The sequence below is a fragment of the Pelodiscus sinensis genome, chromosome 8, assembly GCF_052426305.1.
Source record: "Pelodiscus sinensis isolate ZL-2025 chromosome 8, ASM5242630v1, whole genome shotgun sequence".
Taxonomy (NCBI): domain Eukaryota; kingdom Metazoa; phylum Chordata; order Testudines; family Trionychidae; genus Pelodiscus; species Pelodiscus sinensis.
In genome coordinates this window covers 41,802,208-41,828,129 of record NC_143059.1, presented here as the reverse complement: position 1 = coordinate 41,828,129, position 25,922 = coordinate 41,802,208, and the positions used below count along the sequence as shown (strand labels likewise).

Below are 25,922 nucleotides of genomic sequence, written 5' to 3'. Positions count from 1 at the left end.
CTTGATCCTACTTACCTTTGTGCATGCTGATAAAAATCCTATATTTGTTTCTGGTGTTAGAAATTATACAAAAGTTCAAATAAAGTAATGAAATCTTAAACCTTCATCTAGAAGTCATATCTGTCTTTGTACTTTCATACAGGAAACTTTGAGCACTTTGGAATATGCACATAGAGCAAAGAATATCATGAATAAGCCTGAAGTTAACCAGAAACTGACAAAAAGAGCTCTCATTAAGGTAAATTTCCAGTGTGCTTTCAAAAATTGAAGATTGGTTAAATTTTGTTTGTCAAATTGTAGAAAAATCGCAATGTTGCCATTTCACCCTGGCCTATAGACACCACTTTAGTGATCAGTGTGGTGGTCAGTTTTAGGGACTGAATCTCCCTACTGATTCAGTTATTGGCCCTTTGTTGAAATTGCCAATCAGGGTACTGGTTATAGTTTTTGAAGTGGATTCTTGTTGTTCACAAGGAAGCTTACACCACTGAACTATTGGTGGTTATTTAAAATCTAGCAAAACAGGAACATAATATATGCCTCAATTTAAATACAAGCAATCCAGTTCCATACAGTGGATCAATCTTTAAGTTTTGACAAATAATGCAGCATGTATCAAACAGTCTTTGGGCTTTTACAAATTACTTTTGTTATAGGAATATACAGAGGAGATTGAACGCCTGAAACGAGATCTTGCTGCTGCACGAGAGAAAAATGGAGTTTACATTTCTGCTGAAAACTATGAGTGAGTCCTTGACTATTCTAAAACCTCTAAAAACCTAGTGTCAAGCATAGCAACCAAATCCTCAAATGTAACATTTTGTAGAAGCATTTATATCTGTAAGAACTGCAGCAAATACAAAGTCAGTTTTAAACCAATGGTCCCCAAACTTTTTAGGGTTTTGCAGCCCCTTTACCCTGTCCGTATCCACTGGGGCTAGGAGGGAGGGCTTCAGGGGCAGAAATGCAGCCAAGACTGGGGATAGTATCTGAGCCACAGCCAGAACACAATGGGACTTGCAGTCCAGACGTGAGCCAGGAACAGAGGTATGGCCAGGTGGGGGGACAGGGCTGAATAATGCTCCTTCCCAGTCTCTGTTGGGAGCTGGCCCAAACTGTCAAACATACCTCTGCTCTAAACTCTTGTATGCCTCAAAATACCTTTTTATCCAATGGTCAATAAACAATACATCTAAACTAAAGGAAGAAGAAACACAAGGTTCTTTATTCTAATATTTAAATGAACATGTATTTGAATGAACAATATTGATTAAGAATGTACTAGCAAGACGTGAAAAATAATTCCTCAGTTGTACTCCACACTGATTGCGCCTCAGTTGGAGTATTGTGTCCAGTCCTGGGCTCCAGCTGATAAAAGGAGAAAGAAAAATGTATTCTCCTTAACCTCTGAGTATACCATAAGGAGCAATGGGCTTAAATTGTAGAAATGGCAGTTTACATCAGACATTAGGAAAAGCTTCCTAACTCAGGGTAGTTAAACACTGGAATAAATTGCCTAGGAAGGCTGTGGAATCTCTGTCACTGGAGATTTTTTTTTAAAGCAGGTTAAACAGCTGTCGCGGATGGCCTTAATACTTAGACTTGCTATGAATCCAAGTGTATGTCTACATTTGCACTCCTCTTTTGAGAGAGGGATGCAAATAAAGACATTCAAAATTGCAAAGAAGTGCAGGATATTTAAATCCCTGCTTCAATTTGCATAATCGCATTATGGCACTATTTCAAAATAGCGCTATTTCTAAATAACAGATGCTGTTAAGACGCAGTTGTTTCGAGAGAAACCCCTTCCCTCGAAATAACTGGGAAACCTCATTGTATGAGGAATAAGGGTTATTTCGAGAGAAGGGTTTTCCCCTCGAAATAACGGCATCTGTTATTTCGAAATAGCACCATAATGTAATTATGCAAATGAAGCATGGGATATTTAAATCCCAGCTTCATTTGCAATTTCGAATGTCTTCATTTGCATCCCTCTATCAAAAAAGGGTGCAAGTGTAGACATACCCATAGGGATTGGACAAGATTATCTCTAGAGATCTCTTCCATTTCTATGATTTTAAAATTTATATGGAAACTAGTATCAAAAGTACTATTAGAATAACTACACAGTATGGGAAGCATTAGGTAACAAAATCAGTCATGTTACACTTATTGTTTTAGTGCTCTTACTGGAAAAGTGACCGTTCAAGAAGAACAAATTGCCGAGTATATTGAGAAAATTAGTGCCATGGAGGAAGAAGTGAAAAGAGTAAGTGATGTCTTATAACAATACTCTGTCTGCAAATAACTCCTCTTGTGGAGGGGAAACTGGATCAAGGAAAGGAACTTGGTGGTGTACTTTTAGAAACCAAACTGATCACTCTTAGTTCACATCTTGTAAATCTAAATCTTTCTGTTATTGTTTGTAGTTCTTGTCATTTAATATGTTAGGTGAAAGAACAAAGGTAGAGTTGTCTGAAACTTTCTTGTCTGCAAGAAATTTTGAGATTTCAAAATTTGGTTTTCCAGTTTGGACCTAAACCATTTTTTAATACTTTTTATAAACTGGGAATCCTGGGGGGGTGGGAGGGGAGAGGGAGAGGGGAATTATTTCAGAAGCAAATGCATGGTGTTTCTAAAATAGAATAGACAAGCTGATACTGAATGAAATGTGGCATTCTTGTTCGTTTTGCCACTGCTAAGAGGCTTACCAGGACTGCCCTGGAACACTCTTCCTGGCAACTTGTACCAGGATGTTCAGGCTTCTGACTCCATGGTTTGTAGCCTGGAAGTCCTGAGAACCCCAAATAAATCAAATTTCTTATGGCTACCTGGTGTGGAACTGAAAGGGCAATATGAGGCTGTCCTAGAGCTCTGAGGCCTGAAAGCCTTGGTGAGCTGGAAGGGAACCAAACTAGTTTTCTAAGTAAAATCTGGTTAACATTTTGGCATTTAGTAGAAGTTTGTCAACCCATCTCACTTCCATTGTCCATTTTGGTTCCAACAAACTGGCATTTTCTAACCAGCTCTAAACAAAGATTGTTTGTTGGTAGCGGTACTTTAGAGAGCTTAGTCAGAGTGTGGTTAGTCAGTTTTGTAAACCTGAAGCTAAACTTCAAACCTCCAAATCAAAAATAATTATTTGAAAGGGAAACCCAATGCTTATCTCCTTAGTAAGTGTGGGTTTTCACTTTGGTAACTTGTAACCACATAATGCAATACTACACTTAGTTCTTAAGCTTTCCTTAGCTTAAAATTACTCGGCTGGACTTTCAACAAAAATCAGATTCTAAAATGTTCTTTTCTTAGTGGATTGGCATGTAACTTTCGGGGTGTGTATGAGAAAAGGTGACTCTTCATTATACACATGTAATATGCTAAATCTGAGAATAGGAAACATTATTTCAAGATTTGGAACCACAAAGCTATCAAATGCTGATGTTACAAACTCTGCTTTTAGCTAAATTAAATAATAATAATGAATAATTTCTTCTATTTGGTTAGGCTGATTTTTAGTAGGAGAACTGTAAGTGGATATAATTATTCTGCAAACTCTTTCTTGTGATTAATCATGTTTTCCTGTTTTGGAGAAAAATATTGCTTAGAACTGAGACTGCATTTGTAATGGACCAGTTATCTGATAATTTGGCATAAGTCACGATATTGGGAGAGAAGATATTCCTTCTAACGAATATATGATTTGGAAGTATGACTAAGTTGGACTTGAAATTTCTGAAAAGCATTATCTCATTAACTGCATTTCAACTGCACTTTAGGTCACTGAGCTGTTTGTGACTAATAAAGATGAGCTTGAACAATGCAAAACAGATCTGCAGATCAGGGCAAAAGAACTGGCAGACACTCAGAAAAACTTACAAGAAACGAAGTTTCATCTTATGGAGGAGGAATATGTGTCTTCAGCTTTGGAGAACACTGAAGAAAAGCTTCATGGAACTGCTAGCAAGGTTATTGCATTTCTGATAACTAATTTCAGGTGTAACTTCCTGCACTCTAAACAATTCTATCAATAATATACTTAATCTTTAAGGGGAGGATTTGTGAAATTTTTTGAAAACCTTTCAATTTCATCTGGAATGGACTCATCCCCACAGTGACTCTGGACTGACTAACTTCATGGTGATGGGGAGGGAACATCACTTGAGGTGGCAAGTTTGTGACCGTTGTTTAGCTCTTCACTAACCAGCATGCTGCCTTCCTCAAAGCCATTCTGCCCTACAGGCTCTGAGCTTCTTCCAGTTTGAATCACCACAGGATGCAATGAACCAGAAAATGCTAATCTTACATGACATCTTGAGAGATGACCTCCCGCCCTAAATGTGGTAAACTGTCCCATAAAAGTATGGGGGAGAACTAGGATGAAAACACTTCTTAGAGGAGGTCTGCAGTAAAGTCATAGAGTTTGTTGTGCTTACTAAATGAACTGCTCACCAAACAGTGTTATGCCATTGTTGCACTTTGGGGCATATTGATAATTTCATGCTTATTGCTTTTAATTCTTACACCAGTGACTTGCTCTAGGAAACTTTTTTTCTATAAACTAGTAAATCCTGTATCTATATTTACATGACATAACCCTTCTTTTCTGACTTTTCCTGTTGAGCTTTGCTGCTGTTTGGTTTTTTTTGTTTTTTTGGGTTTTTTTTTTTTTTTTTGCAGAGGGGGGGGGTAACAAATGAGGATGTTTATTTACAATGGCAGTCAAACCACTAGTGAGAAACCACTTAAATGTCAGTCATAGTGAACCACGTACTTACTACATAGTCTTTCAGTAACACTGCAGAAAGGGTACATCACCATACTCCTTCATTTCCTATTTTTGGGGGGCAAAGGTTGATGGGGTGTTGTAGCTGTGGTGTGTCTTCTTGAAGTTGATCAGAATCAACAATGTCTTCCATGCAACTTTGAGTGACTGAACACCTGGTTATAGTTTGCACGAGGATTAAGAAACTAACCACAGTGATATACTAAACATGTTAATGTAAACTATTGGCTTCCCTTCTCCAATACTTTAAACAATATGACTGTTTTCATCTTAAGTTAAATGAAGACTAAAATGGATCCTGTTTTGATGCTAAATGTGGTTCAACTGAAGATTGACCGAGTACATTTTTCTTTTTAATTTTAGTTGCTTAGTACAGTTGAAGAAACAACAAAAGATGTATCTGGTCTCCATGCAAAACTTGATCGTAAAAAAGTAGTTGATCAACACAACGCAAAGGCCCAGCAGAGATTTGCAGGACAAATGAATGCTCTGTTTAGCAAAATACAAGATTCTGTTAATGAGAACAGTCTGAAACAACAACTAATGCTAGAATCTTATATTAATTTACTCGGTAAGTGTAATAAGTGTGTTGGTCTTTCTCTTGACTGCTAACAGAAACTATATGCAGCAGAAATACCAAAGACTTTCCTAAAATGGATATGGCATGACATAAGGAACTAAAAACTGAGGGCTGAATTTTGTCATGCCAATGATGCTCCAAGTTGGGTAGTCATACCATTACAGTAGAAGTTATGCCAAAACATCTACTCCAATCCAGGCAACCAACACAGGCTGCCCCAGGGATGGAGCTGGCTCCCTTATTAGGAAGTTAGGATAAGGGACCTGCTGACGGTAGAGAGGTGGGGTGGGATCTCCAGTGAACTTGGGGATAGGGCATCAACCTATGAAGCAGAGGGTGGTGAGCTTAATCCTACCCCCCTCTTCCCACGCAGGCAGTGGCTGGGCAGCCAACGCCAGCTTTTCCACTCCAATTTGCTGTCTTGTTGGTAAAGCTTGTGGCTGAGAGGCACTGGTTCAAGGTTCCGATTTATCTTTTATAGGTGACCTTCTGTCTGCCAGCTCTTCAGCCACTAATGTTATTGCATCGGCCGTATCTTCATCTTTTGCCTCTGTTGTGGAAATGCTATCTGCTGAAACTTCTTGGCTTTCTGAAAAAATACTAGAACAGGAGACTCTCTCAGTAAAAAATAAAGCTGAGTTGAAGAAATTGATGGTTAGTTAATCTAGATGCTCTGGAACTATTTTGGTAATATGGTTCTTTCCTACTTTAAAATGTCTTCATAAATTTGGTCTAGTCAATTTATATTAAAAAAAAAAAACCAACAACTTTTAAATTCAGTACCTGTCTGAGTCCATAACTGCACAGTTGTTGAATCCATACATCTTGAAGTAAGATAAATGGGGCAGTGACTCTTGGGCCACTGTTTCAGGCTTTTTAAAAGTAGGTTGGTATTGGTTTATACAGGAGACTCGTGATTCATGGAATCGTTATTTGCAGGTCTCCTGTCCTGGACTGGGGGGGGGGGGGGGACACAACTGTAGCTGCAGTGAGTACCCTGTGGCTAATGGTCTCCACAGCTACCTGGCCTAGAGATGTAAGTGGCTAGTCGACTATCGGATAAGCACATGCTTATTTGATAGTCAACTAGTGACTTGACTAGTAGCACTCTCCCTCCCCCACCTTTGCTGCCTCTATCACCGGGAGAGGAGCCCGTGCAGGTTTAAGAGCTGGTCTTCTCTCCTCCTCCCACCTCCCCCCCGAACCATCTCTGCAGGGAAGGCAGAGGCATAGGGGGGAACCAGCTCATGACCAGTTTCTGTTCCTCTTCTCCCTCCCCCTGCTGCACTCCCCCCGGGCAGCACTTCAGCCTTTTAAATGTATTAAGACCTGGCAGTTCTTAATACATTTTAAAGCCAGAGCTACAGTGGACTTAGCTCCCAGGGACAGGATCTAATCCTACTGTGTGTCTGCAGTGTCCTCACCCCCAACCCCCATATCAACTTGTTGATGGAAATTCCATCGACTAGTTGATTAGCTGATTAAACACCATTTAACATCCCTAACCCGGCCTCCACGTTGCATTCCCCAGTGGCTACCTGCCCCCATGATTCTCAGTATTTATGGATTTCGCTATTCATGGTGGATTGCAGGAACACTTCCACTATTAATGGCGAGGGTTTCCTGTACTCTATTCACATGTTCAAAGCTATCTTCCCAAATAAACGGTTTATGAACATTTTTTTTCTAATGATTGTTAGGATTCTGGAGTACAATTCTACAGCCAGGTACATTATGGAGCAAATCTTGCAATTTCATAAGTTACAGGGCCTTGAATATATTCAAATTAGTTTGAAAACCATCTTTTGCAGACTTAAATGGAGGAATTGGCTGATATTTGATTTTTCTCTTCCCTCTCCATCCTTTCTAGGAAGATCATAAGTTCGGACTAGAAAGCACATTAAATAGTCTGATGCCTGTGGTAGAATTTGTATTGGGAATAAACTGCCAGTTTCAGAATAACATTAAGACATGTTCAGCTCTTGTTGAAAAGGTAAATGTATGGATATTGCACACAGATTTTTCCTTGGACTCTCCTTGCAGTGTTCTTCTAGTTCACTTACCTTATTGAACACTTTCTCAGTGACTCTTCCCAAAGTTCTTGTCTTAGTCCCTGTCTCTGATCTGGCTTTGTCCACCTGCATACTCTGCCTTATGGGTTCATCTGTTACCTCTGACTTCCAAATCTGCTTCTCCATTAGGGTGTGTCTACACAGCAGGACTAAACTCAAAATAAGCTACGCAACTTAAGCTATGATAATTGCATAGCTTAAGTCGAAATAGCTTAATTCAAAATAGAGCACTCTTCTTCCAACTTCGTTTACTCCTTGTACAATGAGGGTTACAGGAGACAGAGTAAGAAGTCCTTCAGCTCAACATTATTTCGACATTGTCAGAATAACTGCTTGTGTGTAGATGCAGACTGTTATTTTTGGAATAACATCCGTTATTCCGAAATAACACTGCTGTGTAGACATACCCTTAGTGACCTCTTCCTTTGTGTGCTCATGTATTCCCCACATCAACATACATTCTCAGTTGCCCAAATGTCAAAATTTGGCACCTGGAGGTTTTGGATAAAAGAACACTGCTTAAACCTCCCTGCCCTCATTTCTTTCTTTTGCCTGCAGTTTATCCAAAATGCTCTTCATTTGTTCTGACCACATCTCCCTTGTCTAGAGTTTCCATACTGGCTTGCTGTCTTCCTCAGTGTGTAGCTTATTTTCTAATGTTTGAAGTGTTCTAGTGCATTTTTGCTGTTGTCCTGCTCAAACATGTCCCCTTTTGTTCTCATTCTACTATGCTTTGTTCACACCATCCTTTGTGTTTAGAAAAGCCATTTGCCTAATATACCAACCTCCCCTCTTTAACTTCAAACTTCTACAAAGCCTACCTGCAACAACTGCAATATGTTTATCCACCATATTTTATTGGAGAGAGAGAGAGTGAGAGAGTCATAGTGCTGTTTTTGAAAACCCATGGTTTCCTTGTCTAATCTTAATGTAATTTATTTCCCTATAAAGATGGAAGGACATAAAGAGGAAACAAACACCTTCTTTACAAAACACTGTCTTGCTCTGAATAAATTACAGGAAGATATAACCTGTGTTCTGGTTCAACTTCAGAATGACTGTGAGAATTTAAAGGAGGAAGCAGAGGTGACAAAGCTGGCACTTACAGAGGTATCACCTTTTTCTTAGAGCAAGAAGCATTGATTTAGGTATTTTGTACCTAGTTGTTTTTACCTGTCTTGACTTAAACTCCTGTATAGTAGGTTTTCATACTTGTTTCCTTAGTCAGTATTAGAACTATAGTTTCCCCATCCATTTAATTTGCTTGTCCTCAATTGTGATGCTGCTTCTAGGTGGAAATATCACATCTGCTCACGGAATGGCCTGTTGATCACAGTACTCTCCAAAATAGCTGTTGATCACAGTACACTCCAAAATCTAAGTGAATCCATTGCTTACATATTTCTTACACAACAACAGCTAGTAGTTGTGGCTTGAAAATGTAGTTCTGCTGCTTGGTGTGCTATACAATACCTTTTGTAAGGAATCTATTAAATGTGATTTATTACTTTTGAAAGTGATGATGACTTTGATGCAGTTAATACCCCAATCCAATATATAACTCTACATTTTTCCTAATAGGGCAGCACCCAACTCATTGCTTCTCTTCAAAGACAACTAAATTTGTTGGTTCAGGAAACCCAGCAGAATTTAACTGGTTTATCTAAAAAAGGTGGAAACTTGAAGACCAATATTGCTGTTGTCCAAGAAAACGTCTGTTTGTAAGAAATAAATTTGTTTTTCATATACTTACAATATTGTCTTACGTAGATTACCAAGGATGTAAATTACCAGGCAATACGTTCTTTTTGGATAAGCCCTACCTATTAAAGGTGGGTCTTGCCACACAACTCAGATCCTGTTTCAGATTTCTCCAATATATGAGGGTATGTGCAACTAATTTCACCTCAGCTTTGAGAAGAATTTAATGGCTCTTACAACCAAGAGCTTCTATTTTTTTCAGGAGCCATACATTCGTGAGTGGTCAGCAAACATGTCTCCTATGATTATGATGAAATCTAGATTTGGGGTTGGCTTCCTGATTATTGCTGCATGTTTACACTCAGTTCTGCAAGAATATTGACTACTAATATAAACTAATCTGTCACTTAAATGGGCTCATTGACTGAACTGAACATCAAAGCCCAGGATTTTCAAAAGTGGCTAGTGACTTGTAAAGGCCCAACTTGAGACCATTTGAAGAGATCTGATTTGCCTTGGTTGGGTACTTGGTACTTTCTGAAAATTGAGATGCTTATAAGGCTTATCAAGTGGACAGTCTCTCTTGAAAGTCTTGGCCAAAATTAATATAACTACTTATTAAATCCTGCAGTAATACTAGATTGTTGATGGAAACTTGACTGAATAAATAGCTTAAACAGAAAGCATTTCAGTGCTCTCTTATTAGAACGGGATTTGATCTGGCTTACTTTGAAATTAGACTGTCACTGATGCGGTTATCAAATCATATTAAATGCATGATGTTTGTAAATCAGCATTTCCAATCCTCTGACATATATTATAAATCTGTTCATGCAGGCAAACTACAGACCTTGTCAGTTGTACAACTTCCCACCGCAACAGATACATTGCATCTTTAGATGACTTCTCACAAGAGATCAGGCAGGTAAACAGGGAGGACAAAAAGTTGCTGGAGGAGTCCACTGAATGCTGTGAACAGCTTCGCAGAAGTCTCACCACTGCGTGTCAAGAGACAGATGGATGGGTTGAATCTGCAAATACTAAGATTGGCTGCCTTACTGACCAACAGATATCCTCCTTCAGCAGTGAGCTGGAGCGACTTCAGTGTTTTCAGAGGGTAATCAATAACTTCACAGTCTAATGAAAAATTCTCAGTGGAATAAACCAGAAAGTAGGATTTGTACCTACACATATTCTAAGCCATATGTATATCTTTCAACTTTGACTATGCTACAGGCCTCCTGATCAAGACACACGTTGGCTCGCCTCTTGGTTCCTATAACATTGTATATTCAATCCTGCAATATGTACAGGCGGTCCCCGGGTTACATACAAGATAGGGATTGTAGGTTTGTTCTTAAGTTGAATCTGTACGTAAGTCGGAACTGGCGTCCAGATTCAGCCGCTGCTGAAACTGACCAGCGGCTGACTACAGGCAGCCCGAGGCAGAGTTGCTCTGCCCCGGGATTCCTGGAATCAGCCGCTGATCAGTTTCAACAGCGGCTGAATCTGGACGCCTGGGACAAAGCAGCTGGGGCACTGCCGGGTAGGTCCCCGCAGCGCCGCGCCTCGGACCACCCCGGCAGCACCCCAGCTGCTCTACCCCAGGCGTCCCCAAGTCAGCTGCTGCTGAAACTGATCAGCGGCTGATTCCAGGAAGCCTGGGGCAGAGCAACTCTGCCTCGGGCTTCCTGTAGGCAGCTGCTAGTCAGTTTCAGCAGTGGCTGGCTTGACGCCTGGGGCAGAGCAGCTGGGGTGCTGCCGGGTTGGTCCAGTAGCGCCGAGAGCGGTGCTGCAGGACGAACCGGCAGCGCCCCAGCTGCTCTACTACAGGTGTCCCGAGAAAAGCTTGGTCTGCTGGGGGGGAAGCAACGCACTAGCTGCCCCCCCCCCCTCCCCCCCCCCCCCCAAGCAGACCAGGGAGATGCAGGCAGCGGGACCGAGATGCGCCGCGGTCCCGCCGCCTGGATCCTCCGCGTCTCCTTGGTCTGGGGGGGGGGGGCCGCGGACCAGGGAGATGTGGAGCAAAGCTGCGGAGGACCTTGCGGGACCGCAGCACGTCTGGGCGGTCCCACTGCCTGGGTCCGATGCGGAGCAGCTTTTCTCGCCCTGGAGGACGCGGGTGGTGGGACCGCAGCACGTCTGGGCGGTCCCGCCGCCTGCGTCCTCCGGGGCGAGAAAAGCCCCGTTCGTAAGTACGGATCCAACATAACTTGGATCCACGTAACCCGGGGACTGCCTGTAATAGTAATCACCAATGTATAAACTGGTCAGATTTCAAAATCTGTTTAGGTTTAGCAAAATAATCTGAGCTTCTAAATGGTATCTTACATAATAGCCTGTCTGTTTGTGGCAGCTGACACCAAGTAATCCAGGAGTTGTTTTTAAAAAAATAAAACTACTTCTATCACGAAGAACTACAATTTGATTAAAATCAGTACCCATGGAAGAAGAATAACTAAATGTTACTCTTGTATATAGAGGTCTGTTATAGTGTAGAATAAACACATGCCATGATTAAAGGAGAAACAGGCAAGAAAACCAGCATGGTTAAATGGCAAATTAGTAGACCTTTCTGAGCCAAACAGGCATTTTAAAAAAAATGGAAATTCAATCTAAGTGGAAGCTAATAAAGCAATATTGAAGTTTAGAGCACAGAGTTGGAATTTGAAATGCAAATAGCATGAAAAGAGCATCCAACTTAATCTGGTTCATAGTCACGGCCTGAATGCTGGTGTGAAACTTTAGGGGACACCCTGTGAAAACTTACATGCATCCTTTATTCAGCATTTGATGTGGGAGTGTTTGCACAGTGATCAAGTATAAAATATAGCTTTCAGGTGTACCTAAACTTAATTATCATTAAGTTAGTTTAAGCATGAGTCATGGAAAATGTTTTCTTTCAGGACTACTGCTATTTCTCTCCTTTATTTTTCTTCCTTTACCATTCTTGTCTTTTTTTTTCCCCCCCTTCTCTGTAACAATTTCCCTATTCGTGGATTTCACACTCAATCTTTTTCCATGCTTCTGGTAACATAAATAATTAAGTGTCAGTATTAAATTAGTTCAAGTGTCACTATACTTCAGAGTCAACACCCCAATGAATAAATTCAGAGATAAATGTTTCAAGCTGTCTGAAAACTCAGGGAGAAAATATACTATCTGTTCATGCAAGCTTCATGTCTGGAAGACTTTCTCTGCAACCTAGAGGGATAAAAACTTTACAGTTCAGAAAGCGATCTTTCTAGCCCCTTTCAGCTGCTCTATGCCAGAATTATCCAATATGCTATTATTTTGCACCTTACTTTGAAGCATTTAGTGCTATTGACTACTGGAGACTTAATACTGAATCTGAGAAACCAGTAATCTCAGCCAGCATAACAAAGTCTATGTTCTGTGACTGCTTATTGGCATCTGTTCCCAAAGGTTAGCATATGCGTTGCAAGAAATGGACTACAGGCAGTCCCCGACTTATGCGGATCCGACTTATGTCTTACGAATGGGGCTTTCTCGCCCCGGAGGTCGAGGTGGCGGATTGCTACCTGCGAGCTCCGGGGCAAGAGAGCCCCGTTCGTAAGCTGCTCCGGTGCCCCTGGTCTGCTGGAGACCGTCTCCAGCAGACCAGGGGCACCGGGCGGATTCCCGCGCTTCTGAGGCTTTGCCAGAGCAAAGCCTCAGAAGCGCGTGGAACCGCCGCGGCTGCCGCTTCAGTCCCGGTGCCTGTGGTCTGCTGGGGACCGTCCGCAGCAGACCACAGGCACCGGGACTGAAGCGGCAGCCACGGTGGGGTCCCGCGCCTCTGAGACTTTGCCAGAGCAAAGCCTCAGAGGAGCGGCACCCCGCTGCGGCTCTGCTCCCCGTGTCCCTGGTCTGCTGGGGGGGAGGGGGCGCAGCTAGTGTGGCCCCCCCCCCCCCCAGCAGACCAGGCTTTTGTTTTGGACCCTGGGGCAGAGCAGCTGGGGTGCTGCCGATTGGTCCTGCAGCGCCGCTCTGGGCACTACTGGACCAACCCGGCAGCACCCCAGCTGCTCTGCCCCAGGTCCTGATTCAGCCGCTGCTGGTCAGTTTCAGCAGCGGCTGAATCAGGACGCCTGGGGCAGAGCAGATGGGGTGCTGCTGGGTTGGTCCAGTAGCACCGAGGAGCGACGCTACTGGAGCAATCCAGCAGCACCCCAGCTGCTCTGCCCCAGGTGTCCCCAAGTCAGCTTCTGCTGAAACTGACCAGCGCTGACTACAGGAAGCCCGAGGCAGAGTTGCTCTGCCCCGGGCTTCCTGGAATCAGCTGCTGATCAGTTTCAGCAGCAGCTGACTTGGGGACGCCTGGGGTTCTTAAGTTGATTCTGTATGTAAGTCAGAACTGGCGGTCAGTTTCAGCAGCGGCTGAATCTGGACGCCAGTTCCGACTTACATACAGATTCAACTTAAGAACAAACCTACAGTCCCTATCTTGTACGTAACCCTGGGACTGCCTGTATTCTGAATGCTGCTTTCAAAATGAATATAAATCAGCAAAGCCAAATTCTTCTATTTGAGGTGAAGTTCACATTTCACTTTAGTTGACACAATCTGAATGTGAACTTCCCCTACTAGTTAGGCAAGATACTGTAACCTTAATTTTCTTGTTAATTTGGTGTTCTGTCTTTCAGAAAACAAATGAAAGCTGTAATGCATCAGTTGCTGAACTCACAGACCAAATTAACAGACAGACAGCTGCTGAACAAAGCTCACTGAATAGCCTCCTTGATCATATTGAAGATGCTAAAGAGATGTTCCTGGAGCAAAAACTGATACTCCATGAGGAAACACAGTGTGGATTGAATGAGGTTAATGCTTTCCTGCAGGAGGAACTTAAAGTGGATATTCCAACAGGTATTCACAGCAAGGGATAGAAAGCAGAATGATTTCATAGGGGAATGGTTTTATAGCAAGTTACTTCAGTACAGAGTTCATAAGAGAAAGCTGATGGGAACATGAAGTAATTGATAGTCTTGGATTTTTTTTTTAATGTGGACAAGAAAGTCTACAGAGAATGCTTTCTCTATTTCATTTAACATGAAATCAGAGATATAATTAGAGTGAAAGCTGGAAGTGTTTAATAATTACATTCATTTTTACATCAACTTTATTCAAGGGACAACTCCACAGAGAAAAGACTACTTATATCCAGTGACTCTTGTGAGAACAGAACCTCGTGACTTGCTGCTTGAGCAATTGAGACGGCAGCAACCAGAACTCATGGCTACATTAAATAGTGCTATCAAGGAGATAGAAGAGTGTGTGGATCAGGTAAACGTGAGATGGTATAAACATAAAGCTTCATTTTGTAACCACTTATCCAGAAGGTATGGAATTTAATGAATAGTACAACACTTGGATGGTGTTTCAGTGTAACTGTAAACATGGATTTCTGGAAGCTTTTACATTTTGCATAGCACTCATCTTTTTACAATGTGAGTGTTAATGCAAACCTCAAGAAATGCATGATAGAATAAAACAAAGTCTTATGTTGAAAAGATCTCTTGCTTGATAGTTTTTCATATAAAGATCTATAATCTCAAAAAATGATGCTGTGTACTTTAAGGATTGGAACAAATGATTGTAAATCTCCTATAAATTTAGCCATTCATGTAAACTGGAAACTTTTATGGTTTTAGGACTCATTGGAGGAAGAAGGGGTAGTACAGGAACTTAATGGAAGTATCTTCAGTGACAAATCTTCCCTAGACACAAGTGTGTGCTGTCAAACAAATGGAGGTGTTCCCTTTTTCCAGGTAATTTCTACAAATGATTGCAGACAGGTTTGGATTTCACCAGAAGGCAGAGTGGAGTAACTGTCTTCTACAGGTTGGACCTCCCTGGTCCAGCACCCTCGGGGCCTGACAGTTACCGGATGAGGGATTTTGTCAGACCTGGGGAGGTCATTTCTGGACCCTGACACTGCCTGCCTGCTCACTTCCCCACTGGCTCCTCACCTCCTGCTGGCCCCACTGCCTTTTTGATCTCATTGGGCAGCTATTGCTGCAGTGGTTCTGGGACCCACTGGGTAGCCACGCCCTCCGGAGCTCTCAGACCTGCTGGGCAGCTCCGTGCACGGCACACCGGGTGGCCCTACCATCAGTTCACTTTGGGCAGCCCTCTACCCTGCCAGCCCTGCAGGGATTCATGCCATTGGCTCTCCACCAGGGCTTCCTGGTTCTGCAACATCTGTACCAGACCATGGATGTTGCCGGACCAGAGAATCCTGGTTAAGAGAGTTTCAACCCATATAGTAGGATCAGAAGTAGTTAAATAACATGCCTTTTAATAGCATTTGTGTAGCATTGTCAGTATGGGTTTGTGATCAGTCTTAGTCCCTCACAATATCAATTTGAGGCCATAAATATCTTGATTTAAAGAAGCAGCCAATAAATTCCTTCCTTACCTTGAGGGGTTTTTCCCCAGCAAACTGAGCTGAAAGTAAGGGTTTTTTTTCAAATTTGAAGGCAGCGCAGGGAAACATCAACTCATATTTTAACATGAGACTGCTCAGCATCTCCCCTAATGGCTTTGCAACAGATTAGTACTCCCATCTGGGGATGGAACTGGTGAACTTTGTTTTGTTTATTTTTTATTTTATGATAGTTAGCCTCTGGGCACTTCTTGGTAAAGTATTCAGAGCTGCTCTGATTTCACCTAGGATTGCTTTTGGATAGCTAAAGGATGGACAGTTTTCAAAGGCTTTCTACTATCTAATTATAAGATCTCCTTTAAGATACTGAGGTCCTTGTTGTGGGAAGATGAGTTGCAAAACCTCACTGATCTTTTTGGCTAATCTGGTCATAAATCACTGAAGCACTCCAGGGTTTAAATACGTGCCATGCTGAACATAGCCTCTCCATTTTGGAAACTAAGCAGGCAATCTTCCAGGCTGTCCATAAAGACTATTTTATATATTGTAAATGTACATATATTTCAATGAGGGAGATGAAATTTTCTAAGGATTTGTTTGATATATCCTTGAACACCTAATAGTATGTGTGTACTTCACCTTATTTGGGCCTAAAGAACTAAGCTTACTCCTGGGGAAATTCTGCACCAAAAATTAAATTCTTCACACAATACTTCATATTTTGTCAGAACTACACAGTAAAATTGCCAGTTTCAAAAACTTAGATTATTTATTTTAAAATATTTGTCTGTACATATGTCTAACAATAAGAATATAAGAACAGACATACTGGGTCAGACCAAAGGTCCATCTAGCCCAGTGTCCTGTCTTCTGACAGTGGCCAATGCCAGATGCCCCAGCGGGAGTGAACAGAACAGGGAATGGTCAAGCAATCCCTCTCCTGTCACCTGTTCCCAGCCTCCCACAGAGGCTAGGCCCTAGGGACACCATTCCTACCCATCCTGGCTAATAGCCATTGATGGACATAAACTCCATGAATTTATCTAGTTCCTTCTTGAACCCTGTTAGGCTACGTCTATGATGCAGACCTATTTCACATCTTTTGAGCATGCCCTTTATTTCAAAATATATTCTCTTTATTCTGACATCCCTGTAAACCTCATTCCGCAAGGAGTAAGGGACATTTTGGAACAGCAATTTATGTTGAAATAAGAGCTGTGTAGACAGCATCAAATTTTGAAATAAGCTACACAATTTGCATAGCTCAAATTGTGTAGCTTATTTCAAGCTCCAGATGCAGTGTAGACGTACCCTTAAAGTCCTGGTCTTCACAGCGTCTTCTAGCAAGGAGTTCCACGGCCCGTCCATCCACTGTGTGAAGAAAAACTTCCTTTTGTTTGTTTTAAACCTGTCACCTGTTAATTTCATTTGGTTACCTCTACTACTTATATTATGAGAACAGTAATTTTTTCTTATTCCCTTTTTCCACACCAGTCATGATTTTATAGACCATATCTTCGCGCCCTCCTGCCCCCAAGTCTTTTTTCTTAGCTGAAAAGTCCTAGTCATTCTAATCTCTCTTTATATGGCACCTGTTTCAAACCCCTAATCATTTTTGTTGCCCTTTTCTAAACCTTTTCCAATGCCAGTATATCTTTTTTGAGATGAGGCGACCTCTATATGCAGTATTCAAGATGTGGGCATACCATGGTTTTATATAAAGGCAATAAGATGATCTCTGTCTTATTCTCTATCCCTTTTTTAATGATTCATAACATTGTTTGCTTTTTTTGACTGCCAATGCACACTGTGAGGGTATGTCTAGACTGCATCCCTGTGTCGGCAGAAGGATGCAGATTAGGCAAGTTGATATTGCAAATGAGGCAGGGATTTAAATATCCCGTGCCTAATTTGCATAAAAATGGCCACCACGTTTTGCCGACTCAGCACTTTGTCAGCTAAAAGCAGCAGTCTAGAGGGGGGGATCTGTCGAGAAAGAAAGCCTTTTTCAACAGATCCTGTAAGCCTCCTTGGAGGAGGCATAAGGGATCTGCCGGAAAAGGCTTTCTTTCTTGACAGATCCCCCTCTAGACTGCTGCTGCTTTTAGCTGACAAAGTGCGGAGTTGGCAAAACGTGGTGGCCATTTTTATGCAAATTAGGCACGGGATATTTAAATCCCTGCCTCATTTGCAATGTCAACTTGCCTAATCTGCATCCCTCTGCTGACAGAGGGATGCAATCTAGACATAACCTGAGTGTATGTTTTCAGAGAACTAGCCACAATGACTCGAAGATCTCTCTTGAGTAGTTATAGCTAAATTAGTAGTAAATCCCATCATTTTGTATGTGTAGTTGGGATTATTTTTTCCAATGTGCATTACTTTACATTTATTGCCATGAAATTTTGTTTGCTATTTTGTTGCCTTATTACTTAGTTTGGTGAGATCTTTTCGAAGCCCTTCACAGTGTGCCTTGGTCTTAACTATCTTGAGCAGTTTAATATCCTCTGCAAATTTTGCCATCTCACTGTTTACCCCTTTCTACATATCCATTATAAATAGGTTGAACAGGATTGGTACCAGTATAGACCCTTGGGAGATACACTAGTTATCTCTTACCAATTATTCCTACACTTTGTTTCCTGTCTTTTAAACAGTTATCCATCCAGGAGAGGACCTTCTTTCTTATCCCATGACAATTTACTTAACTTAAGACCCTTTGGTGAGGGACCTTGTCAAAGGCTTTCTGGAAATCTAAGTACACTATATCTACTGGATCCCCATTGTCCACATATTTGTTTGACTCCCTCAGAGAACTCTAGTAGATTAGTAAGGCATGATTTCCTTTTACGGAAACCATGTTGACTTCCCCCAACAAATTATGTTCATCTATGTGTCTGATAATTTATTCTTTACTATAGTTTCAACTAATATGCCCAGTACAGATGTTAGATTTACCGGTCTGTAATTGCCAAGATCACCTCTAGAGCCAGTTTTAAATATTGGTGTCACGTTAGTTATTTTCCAGTCATTAGGAGTAGAAGCTGATTTAAAGGACAGGTTATAAACCACAGTTAATAGTTCTGCAGTTTCACATTTGAGTTTTCAGAACTCTTGGGTGATTGCCATTTGGTCCCGGTGACTTGTTGCTGTTAAGCTCATAGTTTTTTTTTTCCAGAACCTCATCTAATGACACCTCAGTCTGGGACAATTCCTCAGATTTGTCACCTAAAAAGAATGGCTCGGGTTTAGGTAGCTCCCTAACATCCTTAGCTGTGAAGACCGAAGCAAAGAATGTATTTGGTTTCTCCATAATGACCTTATCCTCTTTGAGTGCTCCTTTGGCATCTCAGTTGTCCAGGGGCCCCACTGATTATTTAGCAGGCTTCCTGCTTCTCATGCATTTAAAAAACATTTTGCTATTACTTTGAGTTTTTGGCTAGCTGTTCTTCAAATTCCTTTTTGGCTTTTCTTACTATACTTTGACACTTAATTTGACAGATTATATATTCCTTTCTATTTTCTGTACTAGAATTTAACTTCCACTTTTTAAACAAAGCCTTTTTATCTCTCAGTGCTTCTTTTAGTTTAAGCCACAATGTCACTCTTTTGGTTCTCTTACCATGTTTTTTAATTTGGGGTATACATTTAAGTTGGGCCTCTATTATGGTGTCTTTGAAAAGTTTCCATGCAGTTTGCAGGGATTTTACTTTAGTCACTGTACCTTTTAATTTCTGTTTAACCTCATTTTTGTGTAGTTCCCCTTTCTGAAATTAAATGTCATAGTGTTGGGCTGCTGAGATGTTTTTCCCACCACAGGGATGTTACATTTTATTACATTATGGTTACTATTTTCAAGTGGTCCAATTATATCTACTCCTTGGATCAAATCTAGTGTGCCATTTTGGATGTAATCAAGAATTGCCTCTTCCCTTATGGGTTCTAGACCAGCTGCTCTAAGAAGCAGTCATTTAAGATATCAAGACATTTTATCTCTGCATCCAAAAAGGTACACAACCAAAAAGATTCCGGCACATGTTTTTTAACAAATAGATTCCTTAGTGGGCATATTCATCCAGAACTTTCAGTAATTTATTTAAACAATACAGAAATGTATTCCTTGCATCCCTCAGAAGCAGTGCAAAGGCCTGGGGGAGTCAGGAGAAACAGAGGAGCTGAGGGAGAGGGAAATAATTGGTGGGAAAGAACCTGGGAGTGAATTCAGAGTTGTTGGGTATGGAGGTAGAAGTTTCTTTGGGAAAGGAATTGTTAGGGAGTGGGGAGCCTTTCCTATGCTGGTGGCTGACTCCTAGCCTTTCCTATTCAGTCAGGCACATCTGCCTCTGTCCCCATGTGTCCCTGCACCCCTTCTTGCCTCGTCCTCATTGACCTTGCATTAGGGATATAAATGACTAGTCGACTAGTTGCTTCCTCCCCTCTTGCTGCCTCTATCAAAAAGAGGCAGCGGGGAAGGTGGGGTTCAAAGTGGCAGCACCACGTGGAGCCAAGGGTCAGCTGGGGACTCTTTTCAAAGCAGCAGTGCCGCTGGATCCCGGAGTCAGCTGCTGACCCTAGGCTCCATATGGTGGTGCTGCTGCTTTGAAAAGTTGCAGAGAGCACTTTCGCCCTGGGGCTGTTGCTACGCTTCAAAGGCTCTTATCAACTAATAAAATAGTCAATGCAAATTGCATTGATTATTCAATTAACCAATTAATCCAAATTTAACATCCCTGCCTAACATCCCCATTTTATTTTCCCCCATCCCTATGTGGTACTGCACCCCTTGCTCCCATTCAGCCCCCACCAATCTATCTTCCCCCACTAACACTTCTGAACCCCAGTCTGTGACCACCAGCAGCTTCATGTACCCTGTTCTGTCTGTGCATTCCCTCCCTCCTGAACCTCATCTGGCCGCACTGGCAGGGCTCTTAAGGACTGCAGTCTCATCCCTATCTGCTACTGACTGCTATGGCCAGCTGCTCTCTGTTCTGGCTCCACAGCAACCCCTGCTGGATTAACAGTGTAATTTTAGTGCTTTCTCACAAATGTGTTTTCCACAAAGAAGAAAAAATCTGCAGAGGAAATGAATTCTGTCCAATGCAGTGGTGCAAAATTCCTTCAGGAGTAACTTACCAGAAACCTAAAAGTTGCACTTAAGTTTACTGACAAGAATCAGATTTAAATCTAACTGCACAACCTCTGTGGAATAGTAATTGTTGGTTTGCTTTCATTAGTAATAAGTGTGCTGTTTATAAACTTGTCTCTTTGCAGCCATGGGTACCCTCTCACTAACTATGTTAAAAACAATCTTTAAAAGAAATTACTTCCAACAAATTAGTTCTTAGATACGTTCAGGCATTCCTAAAGGTGTTGTCTTTTTGGTTTTAAGGAAAAAATCTTAATGTCTTAAGTTTCTAAAACTCTTGTATCCTAAAGAACCAAGTGTAATTGTCCTGGGAATTATTCATGCTTTGAGTATTGTGAACAAAATTACAGGGCAACCTGATAATGGAGAGTAATGTTGCATTTAGCACTGTGTGTAAAGGTGTAATACTAACTGAACTTCTTTAAACCCTGTAGCATAAAAAGAGTGTGAAAAAGGATAATAAAGAGAACAAATCTACAAGCATTTTGGAGAGATCCAAGATGGATGATACTACAGAACAGCCTCTTCCCAAGACTAAGCTTCCTTTAAGAGCACTGAACTAAGCTATTTAATGCAGACCATTACATTTCTAAAACTTACCTCTGATCTTTCTGCTTAGTCTGTTTTCTCAACCATTTTTAGGTGCTGTACATAGTGATATATTGTTGCAAAAATCAAATTTTTCCTGGAAGTTGACCTGTCTTTTTGTCTGAATTGTTTTTATACACTGTAACTCAAACATGCCATTTTCAGACTTTTAAAACTTCAAATTATGGATCTGTATGTTAAATAAAGACTTTTAAAATATAAAGCTTCTAGCTAATTAGTCTCTTTCTATACCCATTTTCCCTTTCTTATAAACCAATAGAACCAACAGATTTAAAGCTACATGGGCAAATGGGATCATGCTTTCTAAATAGGTCACTTCTTCATGTGTTTATTATATTGACTGTAAATATTGGTATCCTGCATTTATGCCTGCCTTATTTTGTCTCTTGTTGTACCTGAACATCCAGCAGGACCATGGATGTTCTTGGACCATAGAGCCCAGGTATAGGCAGGTGGGGGCACGGGGTAGGAGTGTGGGGTGGGAAGGTGGGCAGGGACTCAGCTGGGAGCACCATGTTGAAGGAAGATAGCCATGGAGTTCTGCTACCACTTGGCCGCAGGGCCAGAGGCCCGGCAGCCTCAGCTGCAGAGCTCAGGGGCCAGCAACAGCAGCCAGAGAGCTCCGGCCCCAGCGGCAGTTGAGGAGTTTTGGTCCTGGCTGTAGAACCACAGACAGGTAGGCAGCAGTGGAGCCAGGTTGGAGCCCTAGCCCAGGGCAGCATGGGCCATGTTGGAAGACGGGACCTCTCCTGGTCTGGCAAATCCCCTTGTTCAAGACCAGTCAGGTCCTGAGGGTGCCGGATGAGGAGGTCCAAACTATAGTAATCTCAAAATTAAGAATGAGGCAGTACACATCTCAAAGCTATTGCTTCAAGCTATCCACAGACTTAGGAAGATGCTGCCCTCATTTACACTTGGGACAGATTTCCAAGGTTTCCCTCAACCAAGAGGGCTAAAAGCATAGAATAGACCTGAGAATAGAATGGCCATCAACTAGTGGGCTCTGGTTATTTTTATCTTTATGTAATTGTATTTTCTTCCACTAGATGTCTGCCACTACTTATCTAGTGGAGAGGGGAGGAAGGCATGGAGTTGCTGTTTCCATTAACTACTGCAAATTTCTTAGGCTGGAACATCTGTCATAGTTCTAATGTATGTCAATGCAGTGGCAATTTACAATTTAATGTCTGGATTTGGACTTTATTGTAGCATCTTAAGTAGCATAACTAGAAATTCCATTTGGGGAAACTGAGTTTGATTGCCAATTTCTAGCGATTCTTCTAAATAGCCACACTAAATATCTATATGCAAACTACTGTCTCATGCTTTGCTGCAGCACTAACATTCATTCACATGCTTGTGACTGCTATTTCTGCCTTTACTGACATACTGATTTTGCTGACATACAAACAAGGACTCAAATGATGGCAATGCTTGTTTGTGTTAACAGGTGTATAAAACACTTTTAGAGGTTGAAAGCAGGAGAAAACAATACTTAAAATAGGCATTATAGTTTTTCACCAGCAGTAGCTGAAATAATATTTAAAAGCTTTAGTATCAAAATACTTCAATGAGGGTATGCCTACACAGCAACATTATTTTGAAATAATGTCAAAATACTGTCAAGCTGGAGGACTTCTTACTCTGACTCCTGTAACCCTCACTGTATGAGGAGTAAGGGAAGTTGGAAGAAGAGTGCTCTATTTTGAAATAAGTGCTGTGTAGATGCTCCCAATTTTGAAATAAGCTATGCAATTGATGTAGCTCAATTTGCTTAGCATACTTTGAGCTAGGGTGTGACTACAGAGCAGGGCTTAAGACAGTTTCCTATTCAAACTAAAGGAATGAACATAAGTGATTTAAGAGCCCAACACTGCTTATAGAAGTCCTAGATCTTGTTGAAGTAGCACTAGATAACAAAAAGCCTTGTCCTCTTTTTACTACCATATGTACATTCCCAATAATAAAAATAAACGTTATTCTCTGTACATGATGCAAGGTAATAAAAGATCATTAAAAGGAAAGTATTTTTTTCATGGTGAATGTGTCAAGAAGGGAAGCAATATGTAAGCAACCAGCAACTGAATTCATAATGGAACTAACAACAAGGGGAGTGTAGTCTTCCAATAAAAGAGCAGCAAGCTATTAACCCTGCCTGGAGGAGTCTCATTGGCCATGATGGAAAATTTCAGTGGAGTTGGAGATGTTTTTAAAAAAGACTCTGGTTGACCAATTTGGCCTCCAATGATGTTACATTTATACAACTGGGATATTGTCTGTGATTTAAATGAACTCTTATATGCAGTAGTGGCTGGTAAGGAAGGAATAATGAGGGCAATGCTCCACTGGTTAAATCTTCTGTTTTTTCTTTAAACTCTGTGGCAGATGACTTTCCCCTCTTTTTTCCAGCAGTGCACTGGAAAATGTTGCTGCTGGTTGTCCCTAGCATAACAGCACCATAGAGTGCACTCAGGATGGTGGGTCTAGAACAGGGGTGTCCAAACTTTTTTCAAAGAGGGCCAGATTTGATGAAGTGAACATGCGTGAGGGCCGACCATTTTGCCTGACATTCTTTGAACCATTAAAATTAAATGCAAATTAACTATTTTATGCAAAGTTTATTGCAAACGGCATACTTTTCATTTCGTCACATGGATGACAAATCTAAACAGATGTTAAATCACTCTGCCTTTCATATCTGAAGGCCAGATGGAAAAAAAAATCCAGGAAGCTGAAATATATGTCAGGAACATTGTAAAGTACATTATATATTATTGGTAATAAAGGTTGTCTGTCAACTTTTAAGTTAAAAAAAATATGAACAGGAACATAACACCAAGTATACATGTTGTGTCCAAATATATTTATAACTGATTTAGACCAACTGACATTAACTGAGATTTTACAATGTATTCATCTCAATACATATGGATTCGTTGGGGGCCATAAAAAATAGATATTGCCAAATTACCTGTGGGGCCGTATTAAACCGGAACACGGGCCGCAACTGGCCTGCGGGCCGGACTTTGGACATGCCTGGTCTAGAAGTTTCTAGCTCCATTCTTTATTGAAAATATAGTGCAATGCTGTGATCAGCATGTGTTTGTAGGTGCTTTCTCTGAATCAAAGTAGCCTGAGATTTCCATTGGGAGTGCAGAACTCCACTACCCTACCACAAGAACAACATGAAGGAATGCAAATTGAGAAGTTGAAGAAACTGTCTAGCTTATGATTTCAAGGAGACAACAGGCTTGTCATCTGATGTAAAATGGAAGCTGCAGGTTTTTTTACTTGTTTATGTAAATTGTGTGTGTGGGGGGGGACCCAGAAGGAGATAGGGAGCACAGCAGCTGAGCACTCTGTGTGGGTGTGTTTCCAGGCAGGAGAGGCTACCTGCTCATGTTTTAAAGTGGGAATTTCAGTACTGAAGCAAGGTTAATTTACTGGGGGAGAGAAAAGAATTAAATTGGTTGGTTGATTTTTGGCAGATCAAAAATGACTGGGGCTTCCCAATTATACTGCCTGCCATCCAACATATTTGTTAAATAGGTAGGGGGAAATGAGGAAAGCTTAGAACTTTAAAATGCTGTTTCCCTCAAAAAGGCATGAGATGAGGAATACAAGTGGTTTGGGACACCTTAAAAATAAAAAGGTAGAAAAAGATTAACAAATATTCTTAACTATATTTTTTTCTTTTTCAGTTAAAAGGTTGGCCCCAAAAGTAAGGCACAATATAATTTAAAATTGCAAAAATTTCTCAGTGCATGAGAACCCGAAAGGGAAAAATTCTCAGTGCATGAGACCTGCAAGGGAAAAATTTTCTCCAGAGAATCAATGTAGGAAAATATCTAGTCTCTTGTCACTGATTAATAGTCTAAGGCCAAAAGGGATCGTTGTTATCCTCTAGTCTGATCTGTATAACACAAGACCATAGAACTTCCCCAAAATACTTTGTAGAGCATATCTTTTAGAAAAACATCCAATCTTGATTTTAAAATGGTCACTGATGGAAAATCCACCATGACCCTTAATAATAATTAAAATAGTTGTCATTTTTCAAATTGAGAGATGCAAAAATTAAATAAACATGGTAAAATATATTTTTAAAATCCAGATTTAATCATTTAAGATGTTTTAGTAATTAAAGTTATTTAATTTTAACCTGGCCATGTGCCTGTAACATAGATGATACTGGTAGACTAAACATATCATTTATTTATGGTCAGAATTGTATTTTTTTTACAGTTTATTTTATTTTTAACATTTATTTTAAATCAAAGAAATCTGTTCTGCAGTTCACCACAAAAAAAATCTGCAACTTGGAAAATAAAATTTAGGAAATATTCATGTTCCTAGGAATTTATCATATATTTTAAAAATAAAGCTTATGCTATAGAAATTACTGCAGCACCTCAGTTTTCACTCAATAATAATAAATAGCACTTCATAGGGCTGATTTCCCCATGGTTTTACGCTGGAATGATGCCACTAAAGTCAGTTAACTCGTACCAAGCTAATAGATTGGAAGATTAGGCCACATTCTTCAATGTTTTACAAATTTAACACTTATTTTTTATTCCACTGTAAGCAATCTAAAGAAACCAGAGTCCTGTCTGTTCCATATGGACACTAAAGATCCAATG

The 25,922-nt window shown here is 40.9% G+C and overlaps 1 protein-coding gene across 1 annotated transcript in view; it reads left to right on the top strand.

Annotated features, from left to right (window-relative positions):
- KIF11 (kinesin family member 11) overlaps positions 1-21,481 on the top strand; it is a 40,341-nt gene extending 18,860 nt beyond the window's left edge. The window contains exons 10-23 of the mRNA XM_006113174.4: positions 143-238; positions 657-745; positions 2,182-2,269; positions 3,777-3,965; positions 5,147-5,354; positions 5,845-6,017; positions 7,234-7,356; positions 8,387-8,545; positions 9,017-9,156; positions 9,974-10,253; positions 13,783-14,005; positions 14,268-14,422; positions 14,791-14,907; positions 21,105-21,481. Of these exons, the coding sequence (XP_006113236.3) occupies positions 143-238; positions 657-745; positions 2,182-2,269; positions 3,777-3,965; positions 5,147-5,354; positions 5,845-6,017; positions 7,234-7,356; positions 8,387-8,545; positions 9,017-9,156; positions 9,974-10,253; positions 13,783-14,005; positions 14,268-14,422; positions 14,791-14,907; positions 21,105-21,233 (2,169 nt within the window). The 3' untranslated portion in view covers positions 21,234-21,481. The remainder of the gene's footprint in view (positions 1-142; positions 239-656; positions 746-2,181; positions 2,270-3,776; positions 3,966-5,146; positions 5,355-5,844; positions 6,018-7,233; positions 7,357-8,386; positions 8,546-9,016; positions 9,157-9,973; positions 10,254-13,782; positions 14,006-14,267; positions 14,423-14,790; positions 14,908-21,104) is intronic.
- The last annotated feature ends 4,441 nt before the right edge of the window (positions 21,482-25,922 follow it).